General features: G+C 46.5%; 1 protein-coding gene across 2 annotated transcripts; it reads left to right on the top strand.

Annotated features, from left to right (window-relative positions):
* The first annotated feature begins 1311 nt into the window (after nucleotides 1–1311).
* On the top strand, nucleotides 1312–9932 carry LOC138665344 (zinc finger protein 665-like). 2 transcript variants are annotated; one of them, XM_069752736.1, is made up of 5 exons: nucleotides 1312–1731; nucleotides 5892–5987; nucleotides 6071–6238; nucleotides 6324–6450; nucleotides 6678–9932. In XM_069752736.1, exons 2-5 carry the CDS (start codon nucleotides 5910–5912, stop codon nucleotides 8747–8749), a joined length of 2445 nt encoding a protein of 814 aa, XP_069608837.1. In that variant the 5' UTR covers nucleotides 1312–1731; nucleotides 5892–5909; the 3' UTR covers nucleotides 8750–9932. The 2 variants fall into 2 exon arrangements, with proteins under 2 accessions (XP_069608837.1, XP_069608839.1); XM_069752738.1 differs by lacking the exon at nucleotides 1312–1731 and having other exon boundaries at nucleotides 5890–5982.
* Nucleotides 9933–10843: the final 911 nt, after the last annotated feature.

The following is a 10843-nucleotide window of genomic DNA, read 5'->3' as shown; positions in this document are numbered from 1 at the left end:
AGCTGTGCCATGCGCCCAAACAGTGGTTTACCCCCACATGTGGGGTATTGGCGTACTCAGGACAAATTGTACAACAATGATTGCGGTCCATTTTCTCCTGTTACCCTTGGTAAAATAAAACAAATTGGAGCTGAATTAAATTTTTTGTGAAAAAAAGTTAAATGTTCATTTTTATTTAAACATTCAAAAAATTCCTGTGAAGCACCAGAAGGGTTAATAAACTTCTTGAATGTGGTTTTAAGCACCTTGAGGGGTGTAGTTTTTAGAATGGTGTCACACTTGGGTATTTTCTATCATATAGACCCCTCAAAATGACTTCAAATGAGATGTGGTCCCTAAAAAAAAATGGTGTTGTAGAAATGAGAAATTGCTGGTCAACTTTTCACCCTTATAACTCCCTAACAAAAAAAAAATTTTGGTTCCAAAATTGTGCTGATGTAAAGTAGACATGTGGGAAATGTTACTTATTAAGTATTTTGTGTGACATATCTCTGTGATTTAATTGCATAAAAATTCAAAGTTGGAAAATTGCGAAATTTTCATAATTTTCGCCAAATTTCCGTTTTTTTCACAAATAAACGCAGGTACTATCAAAGAATTTTTACCATTGTCATGAAGTACAATATGTCACGAGAAAACAATGTCAGATTCACTGGGATCCGTTGAAGCGTTCCAGAGTTATAACCTCATAAAGGGACAGTGGTCAATATTGTAAAAATTGGCCCGGTCATTAACGTGCAAACCACCCTTGGGGGTAAAGGGGTTAACCCTTATAACTCCCTAACAAAAAAAAATTTGGTTCCAAAATTGTGCTGATGTAAAGTAGACATGTGGGAAACGTTACTTATTAAGTATTTTGTGTGACATATCTCTGTGATTTAATTGCATAAAAATTCAAAGTTGGAAAATTGCGAAATTTTCAAAATTTTCGCGAAATTTCTGTTTTTGTCACAAATAAACGCAGGTAATATCAAAGAAATTTTACCACTATCATGAAGTACAATATGTCACGAGAAAACAATGTCAGAATCACCAGGATCCATTGAAGCGTTCCAGAGTTATAACCTCATAAAGGGACAGTGGTCAGAATTGTAAAAAATGGCCCGGTCATTAACGTGCAAACCACCCTTGGGGGTAAAGGGGTTAAGTGTGTATTCACATGGAGTTTTCTAGATGGAGTTTGGATCGGATCCACTTCAAAATTCTCGTAAAAATAAGGTTTTCTTGGGGGAACTGTAGGGCTGGTAATTATGGGGATTTGGTCATTTACCACTGACTCACTGGTGGTTGAAGGGTTAATAACCGAGTGATCGCTCCGTGTGTGCGGACTGCACGGACAGCTCCACTGACGCCGCTGCACACACGGCTCCGCTACATGACTCCACAGACACCGTCCCACTGCACGCACGGTGCCGGTATATTCCTCCAGAACAAAGACCCTCACACACCCCGCGCCACTGACTGCACACACAGCTCTGCCACATGACAGCACTTGTCATGTTCCGAGCGCTGCCCACCCTAGTGACCGACCACCTGACTTCACATCATCAAATGTCGTCCCCTGTATTGTCTATGGGGCCATGATGCTGGGGGGAGTGGTGGCCATTTTCTTGTGGCTCATAGTATGTCCATAGGAGGCTCCCAGAATCCCCTGTGCTTCCTGCTGTCCACATCCAGTTTGAGGGGAGATATTTTTTTGTTCTGTGGATTCATTACCTTGCAGGATACAAGGTAAGAAAGGAGAATAAGGGGGGACACATCTTTATTATATGGATTCCCAGCAGGCTGCAGCCCATAGGGAAGAAGGGACTCAGTGCTGCCCAGAAGTTAAAGGTCTGGCATAGTGGATTACAGGTGGGAGGCCCCCTATACAGGATTACAGGTGGGAGACCCCCTATACAGGATTACAGGTGGGAGGCCCCCTATACAGGATTACAGGTGGGAGGCCCCCTATACAGGATTGCAGGTGGGAGGCCCCCTATACAGGATTGCAGGTGGGAGGCCCCCTATACAGGATTACAGGTGGGAGGCCCCCTATACAGGATTACAGGTGGGAGGCCCCCTATACAGGATTACAGGTGGGAGGCCCCCTGTACAGGATTGCAGGTGGGAGGCCCCCTGTACAGGATTGCAGGTGGGAGGCCCCCTGTACAGGATTGCAGGTGGGAGGCCCCCTGTACAGGATTGCAGGTGGGAGGCCCCCTGTACAGGATTGCAGGTGGGAGGCCCCCTGTACAGGATTGCAGGTGGGAGGCCCCCTGTACAGGATTGCAGGTGGGAGGCCCCCTGTACAGGATTGCAGGTGGGAGGCCCCCTGTACAGGATTGCAGGTGGGAGGCCCCCTGTACAGGATTGCAGGTGGGAGGCCCCCTGTACAGGATTGCAGGTGGGAGGCCCCCTGTACAGGATTGCAGGTGGGAGGCCCCCTGTACAGGATTGCAGGTGGGAGGCCCCCTATACAGGATTACAGGTGGGAGGCCCCCTATACAGGATTGCAGGTGGGAGGCCCCCTATACAGGATTGCAGGTGGGAGGCCCCCTATACAGGATTGCAGGTGGGAGGCCCCCTATACAGGATTGCAGGTGGGAGGCCCCCTATACAGGATTGCAGGTGGGAGGCCCCCTATACAGGATTGCAGGTGGGAGGCCCCCTATACAGGATTGCAGGTGGGAGGCCCCCTATACAGGATTGCAGGTGGGAGGCCCCCTATACAGGATTGCAGGTGGGAGGCCCCCTATACAGGATTGCAGGTGGGAGGCCCCCTATACAGGATTGCAGGTGGGAGGCCCCCTTTACAGGATTACAGGTGGGAGGCCCCCTATACAGGATTGCAGGTGGGAGGCCCCCTATACAGGATTGCAGGTGGGAGGCCCCCTATACAGGATTGCAGGTGGGAGGCCCCCTATACAGGATTGCAGGTGGGAGGCCCCCTATACAGGATTGCAGGTGGGAGGCCCCCTATACAGGATTGCAGGTGGGAGGCCCCCTATACAGGATTGCAGGTGGGAGGCCCCCTATACAGGATTGCAGGTGGGAGGCCCCCTATACAGGATTGCAGGTGGGAGGCCCCCTATACAGGATTGCAGGTGGGAGGCCCCCTATACAGGATTGCAGGTGGGAGGCCCCCTATACAGGATTGCAGGTGGGAGGCCCCCTTTACAGGATTGCAGGTGGGAGGCCCCCTATACAGGATTACAGGTGGGAGGCCCCCTATACAGGATTACAGGTGGGAGGCCCCCTATACAGGATTGCAGGTGGGAGGCCCCCTATACAGGATTACAGGTGGGAGGCTCCCTATACAGGATTACAGGTGGGAGGCCCCCTATACAGACAAGCCAGTGTTTGGGGCTGATTACAGGGTGGCCGTCTGCAATGCCCCCAATACCCTGCCTCTGCTGCGGATTAGAGCCCAGTGCTGCCCAGAAGTTAAAGGTCTGGCATAGTGGATTACAGGTGGGAGGCCCTCTATACAGGATTACAGGTGGGAGGCCCCCTATACAGGATTGCAGGTGGGAGGCCCCCTATACAGGATTACAGGTGGGAAGCCCCCTATACAGGATTGCAGGTGGGAGGCCCCCTATACAGGATTGCAGGTGGGAGGCCCCCTATACAGGATTGCAGGTGGGAGGCCCCCAATACAGGATTGCAGGTGGGAGGCCCCCTATACAGGATTACAGGTGGGAGGCCCCCTATACAGGATTACAGGTGGGAGGCCCCCTATACAGGATTGCAGGTGGGAGGCCCCCTATACAGGATTACAGGTGGGAGGCTCCCTATACAGGATTACAGGTGGGAGGCCCCCTATACAGACAAGCCAGTGTTTGGGGCTGATTACAGGGTGGCCGTCTGCAATGCCCCCAATACCCTGCCTCTGCTGCGGATTAGAGCCCAGTGCTGCCCAGAAGTTAAAGGTCTGGCATAGTGGATTACAGGTGGGAGGCCCTCTATACAGGATTACAGGTGGGAGGCCCCCTATACAGGATTGCAGGTGGGAGGCCCCCTATACAGGATTGCAGGTGGGAGGCCCCCTATACAGGATTACAGGTGGGAAGCCCCCTATACAGGATTGCAGGTGGGAGGCCCCCTATACAGGATTGCAGGTGGGAGGCCCCCTATACAGGATTGCAGGTGGGAGAGGTCCCCAATACAGGATTGCAGGTGGGAGGCCCCCTATACAGGATTACAGGTGGGAGGCCCCCTATACAGGATTACAGGTGGGAGGCCCCCTATACAGGATTGCAGGTGGGAGGCCCCCTATACAGGATTGCAGGTGGGAGGCCCCCTATACAGGATTACAGGTGGGAGGCTCCCTATACAGGATTACAGGTGGGAGGCCCCCTATACAGACAAGCCAGTGTTTGGGGCTGATTACAGGGTGGCCGTCTGCAATGCCCCCAATACCCTGCCTCTGCTGCGGATTAGAGCCCAGTGCTGCCCAGAATTTAAAGGTCTGGCGTAGTGGATTACAGGTGGGAGGCCCCCTATACAGGATTACAGGTGGGAGGCCCCCTATACAGGATTGCAGGTGGGAGGCCCCCTATACAGGATTGCAGGTGGGAGGCCCCCTATACAGGATTGCAGGTGGGAGGCCCCCTATACAGGATTGCAGGTGGGAGACCCCCTATACAGGATTGCAGGTGGGAGGCCCCCTATACAGGATTGCAGGTGGGAGGCCCCCTATACAGGATTGCAGGTGGGAGGCCCCCTATACAGGATTGCAGGTGGGAGGCCCCCTATACAGGATTGCAGGTGGGAGGCCCCCTATACAGGATTACAGGTGGGAGGCCCCCTATACAGGATTACAGGTGGGAGGCCCCCTATACAGGATTGCAGGTGGGAGGCCCCCTATACAGGATTACAGGTGGGAAACCCCCTATACAGGATTACAGGTGGGAGACCTCCCTATACAGGATTACAGGTGGGAGGCCCCCTATACAGGATTACAAGTGGGAGGCCCCCTGTACAGGATTACAGGTGGGAGGCCCCCTATACAGATAAGTCAGTGTTTGGGGCTGATTACAGGGTGGCCGTCTGCAATGCCCCCAATACCCTGCCTCTGCTGCGGATTAGAGCCCACTCCCTCTGTCTCTCTGGCGACCCAGTTACTAGCCGTGATCACTCACCGGTGACCCAGATTGTGCATGTAGCAGGGCATCTGGACACTAAAAAGGTTGACAGAGGGATTTACAGTTGCCATAAAACCTCTGTGGGCTCAAGAATGAATGTCCTATAACCTGGAGGTTTAGGGGCTCCCTACAGTATTTTGGGGGGTTATCAGAAGTGTTCTCCAGGGTTTTCTGTGTCATCTTTAGGGGTTAATGATATTGTATTTTGGTGAAATCTCCGGTGGCCTAGGTGTCTCATTCATTGTGTTATCCCCGGTGCATTAGGGGTTAGGTTCATCTCTGGTGTCCACTGGTCACTCCTCTCCCACCCTTGATCGAGGTAGCAGTCATTTTCAGTCTTTCTCTTCAGGCAGTGACACAGAGATCGGTAAGTGGGTAATTGTCAGTGCTCAGACCGGATTCTGTAGTTGTCAGAGTCCTTCGTTATAATCACTAAGTCTGGGATAAACAACTCTTGTATGTGCTGTCTTCTGCATCTCGGACCAGTAATGGATGTCCCAATCTCTGCACATACAATATATTGAATAATTCTCCATGCTGGGACATGTAGTTGTCAATGCAGGTGTGGGACAGGGCAGTGAGCAGATCTTATTGGATAAATGTTAATTTAGGCTCTGCTGTCTGTGGAAGTTACAAGTCCCCTTTGCCATATAAGAAGACCTCAGAATTATAAATGGCCTGCAGGGGGGAGCAGATATAGAATTTGTATTGGGATCTAGAAGCTTCAAGTTACACACATGACACCTGGTGAATTTTCTAATACAGTGTCGCCAAGAACAAGTAATGGATGAATTTGAGGATGAGATGACTAACAAGATTCTGCACCTCACGCTAGAAATGATCTGCTTGCTGATTGGTGAGGTGAGGCGTTCTGGGAACCCTATTTTTACCTATCGCATGACATTTCTAATATATGTAGTGATAATGGGTCTCTCCATATGTAGGACTGCAACGTAGTGAAGAAGACATCTGGTGAGTTCGTGACCCCCATAATGAGGAAGTCCAAGAGCCACATAAAGGAGGCTTCATCTGACTTGCCATTACATAAGAAAAGCAATGAGCAGAAAATCCTGGACCTCACCAACAAGATCACTGAGCTGCTGACTGGAGAGGTGAGTGCTGCTGGGAATACTGGGATATTATACAGTAACACAAGAGTTAATGTGTCCGGATGATGACTGTATCATTGTGTGTCAGGTTCTTGTAAGGTGTCAGGATGTCACTGTCCATTTCTCCATGGAGGAGTGGGGGTACATAGAAGGACACAAGGACCTGTACAAAAACATCATAATGGAGACTCCCCACCAGCCCCGAACATCACCGGGTAAGAGTAAATCAATCTCTGTTTTGAAGAGATGCATTAAAAAATGTACGCTGGGCGTTATAGCTTGGTTTGTAGGACAATGGAGTCCTTCATGTCCATCTTCCAGAAAACACAACACCTTTCTTATATTTTTCACTGTATAACTTAGAGAAAACACAGCCACAGGCGGCTGCAAGTGTTATATTTCTATGTCTACAAATAAAAATAAAACGTGTTTTTTTTCTTAGATATTTCTGGGAATAAAAAGTCTTCTAAAGGACTTCATGACTTCATCTCTTCTTCACAATCCATAAAGAAGCAGGTCAAATCATTAAAACCAAACCAGAAGAGTAAAACGATTTTACTTGAGGAAGGACATTCTTCTGATTCTGATCATATACGATCAAGTGGTCAAGAACATCTTAGTAACAATTATATATTCAATGATGATGAAGAACTATGTCCACCTTCTCTCATGAAAAAAGAACAAGTATCACGTTTCATAGATAACAGTCTTCATATATCCACACATGATACACAGAACCTATCTAGTATGGAGGAATCCATTTCAAGTCAAGAAGAAAGCCTCTCAGATGTTTATATTCTTACCTCTGGTTATCCATCTATCCATATCAAGGAAGAATCATCATCGGATGAAGAAAATCTTATTTACATACCTACAGATGATGTACAATATCCATCTAGCCACATGAAGGAGGAGCTAGTCTCATGGGAAGAAGCAGAGCAATTCAACAACGGCTTATATACTCCAACAGACATAGCACAACCTTATCTATCTACTCGAATAAGCATGGAATCAATCTCATTTGACGAGTTGGCCTATAACATCGGCTACAACCAGTTTCCCAAATATCAAAGAGCTCCTATGAGTCAGAAACTGTACGAATGTTCTGAATGTGATGAGTATTTCCTAAGCAGTTCTCAGCTACTTATCCATCAGAGGTTACACTCCAGACAGAAGTCCTACAGCTCTGCTGAAAAGGGCAACATAGTCCTTCAGGGGAAAATTCACTGCAATGAGCGACCATTCCAGTGCTCAGAATGTGGCAAGCAATTCCTTGAAAAAGGGAAGTTAGTCCGTCATATAAAGTCTCACACTGGGGAGAAGCCATATGCATGTTCACAATGTGATAAAAGATTCCTTGAGAATTGGAAGTTAATTCGACACCAAAAAACACACATGGGAGAGAAGGCATACTGCTGTTTTGAATGTGGAAAACAATTCTCAGAGAAGGTTACATTTTTCAACCATCAAAGAATTCACACAGGACAGAACACATTTATGTGCTCAGAGTGTGGAATAGATTTTATGGATAGGTCATCACTTCTGGTCCATCTGATGGAGCACACGGGAGGGAAACCTTTTCAATGTTTGGAGTGTGGAAAACTTTTTGGTTCTAAGTCTTCACTCTCTCAACACAAGATGATTCATTCTAGAGAACATCATTATCTTGGCTCTGACTGTATCGAGCAGCTTAATAGTTTCCCAGAACCTTCTGAGACTAGGAGAAATGAAATGAGAGATAAAATCCACGAGTGCTCTGAATGCAGAAAGTGTTTTTCAAGCAATTCTTTACTCATCATCCATCAACGATCTCATACAGGAGAGAAACCTTTCAGATGTTCAGAATGTGGGAGATGTTTTGCCATCAATGCTCAACTTGTGAAGCATCTAAGGACTCATACAGGCGAGAAGCCATTTGAATGTACTGAATGTGGAAAAGGCTTATCATCAAATGCTGAGCTTGTTGCCCACTGGAGAATCCACACAGGGGAAAGACCTTATAAATGCAGCGAATGCGGAAAATGTTTTAGTATGAAGTCATCACTGACAGAACATGTAAGAATCCACACAGGAGAAAAACCCTATCTATGTTCTGAATGTGGAAAGTGTTTTGCTGGAAAATCAACACTGCTTAAACACAAGAAGATACATAAAGAAGTGAAGGAACATGTTTGTTCCCTTTGTGGGATGTGTTTCATGGATAAGTTCTCATTTGCCACACATAAGAGAACTCACCAGATAATGGACAAGGAGATCAAGCTATACATATGTTCCGAATGTGGCAAATGTCTAAGGCACAAGTCTTCCCTTGTTATACACCAACGAAGTCACACAGGGGAGAAGCCGTTTGCTTGTCTAGAATGTGGCAAATGTTTTATAAGTCAGTCCAAACGGGCAGCCCATCGAAGAATCCACACTGGAGAAAAACCGTATGAGTGCTCTTTGTGCAGGAAGCGGTTTAGACTTTCTTCACATCTCAGTAGACATAACAAAATCCATGTACAGAAGAAATAATTTGTGTTGAGCTATGTGCACACGATGTCTTTTAAACTGAGGCAAACCAAACAAGTTTTTCAAGCAGGAGACGCTTCAGCAAACTTGAATTTCATTTTTACTGAATCGTCTTTGTTGTTTCATAGGTCATTTCCTGATTGTTTTGCTGATGGTTTCAGCCACTGGCTTTTTTTTTTTGTAGGATATTCCCATCATTTTTGTGAAGTCTTTTTTACTGTTGTTTTTTCTGACTCTATAGAATAATAATAATTTTATTTATATAACGCCAACATATTCTACAGCACTTTACAATTGAATAATGAAAAAGCATTTTTTTAAGCAAAAACGATTGCAAAACGCTCAAACGTACAGTTGCCTTCTAGGAGTCCTTTAAGCCTTCTCATTGACTTGTATTATAAAGTACAGAGCGTCTGCAGAGCAGAAAATCAAAGAATGAACGTCACTTCTTTTAACTGCTTGGCGTTTTCAGAAACCTAAAGTGGTTAAAAGACATTAAAAAGCGTAAACATATGCATAACAAGTAGCTTTCTGTTACATAGAATTGCTTATGTTAATTTTTTTTAACATTTTGTGAAGCATTTTTAGCTGGTTTTGCTCCTAAGCAAGACGTTGTATGTACATGCCTTTGGATATAGAGATAAAATCACTTCTGTTTCCACGTACAAGTCAGCATCCAGAAGAAAAGCCATCTAAGATAAAGCTAAATGAACTTTATTTTAGATGTTCACTTCCATTGAAGAGAAACTGACACTTAGTCCAGGCTGTTACTAGGATAGAAGCTGAAATAGTGATAGAAAAGAACTGACTGTAGAATTCTGTGTAGCATTAATGAGAGAGGCGGGCAAAGAAATGTTGACTAAACCTAAGAGGAATCACCTGCCAGTTTTCGAAAGCAGTGTTTTTTGTTTGTTTGTTTTTTTCTTTTTTTTTTTCTTCTGCATGGTGAACATCAAAGTAGAGAGGTGCAGAAAATCCAATGACTGTTTTTTTAATTGTACTGTAAGATTGCCTGCTCATTGGGAAATTTACTGTATATATAACAGATATCTCAGATAAGCCCGTTTCATCGTCGATTGGCTTGGAGGTACAGCATGATGACACCTTATTAGTACTAACGCTATTACTAAAAAATTTCTGTAGCCACATAGTAATAACAATAAAATACTGTGCTGTCTCTTCTCGAGCTGTCTGACTTCCTCCATTGGCTTCTGTAAATGTTGGTGAAAACAAACACCTAAGTAGTGACAGATCCTTTCTAATAAGTGACATGTTAGAGGCATCTATGAACGGGAGGTGAGAAACACTGTTTTTCATTATCTGTAATGGACTTAAGGTACCGTCACACTGAACGATATCGCTAGCGATCCGTGACGTTGCAGCGTCCTGGCTAGCGATATCGTTGAGTTTGACACGCAGCAGCGATCTGGATCCTGCTGTGATACCGTTGGTCGCTGCAGAAAGTCCAGAACTTTATTTCGTCACTGGACTTCCCGCAGACATTGCTGAATCGGCGTGTGTGACGCCGATTCAGCGATGTCTTCACTGGTAAACAGGGTAAACATCGGGTTACTAAGCGCAGGGCCGCGCTTAGTAATCCGATGTTTACCCTGGTTACCAGCGTAAACGTAAAAAAACAAACACTAAATACTTACCTTCCGCTGTCTGTCCTCCGGCGCTGTGCTTCTCTGCACTGTGAGCGCCGGCCAGCCGGAAAGCGGTCACCGCTGTGCTTTCCAGCTGGCGCTCAGTCAGTGCAGAGAAGCACAGCGCTGGGGGACAGACACCGGAAGGTAAGTATGTAGTGTTTTTTTTTTTTTTTACGTTTATGCTGGTAACCAGGGTAAAGATCGGGTTACTAAGCGCGGCCCTGCGCTTAGTAACCCGATGTTTACCCTGGTTACCAGGGGACCGGCATCGTTGGTCGCTGGAGAGCTGTCTCTCCAGCGACCAAACCGACGCTGCAGCGATCGGGATTGTTGTCTGGATCGCTGCAGCGTCGCTAAATGTGACGGTACCTTAAGTAACAGGAGAGTTGATCTTGTGGCCCCCTACCTAACTGGTCATAGACTTGTGCTTCTTTCATGTATTTTCTGT

The sequence above is a fragment of the Ranitomeya imitator genome, chromosome 2 (assembly GCF_032444005.1).
Source record: "Ranitomeya imitator isolate aRanImi1 chromosome 2, aRanImi1.pri, whole genome shotgun sequence".
Taxonomy (NCBI): Eukaryota; Metazoa; Chordata; class Amphibia; order Anura; family Dendrobatidae; genus Ranitomeya; species Ranitomeya imitator.
Note: the sequence above shows the minus strand (reverse complement) of the source record. Positions and strands in the feature narration are given on the sequence as shown.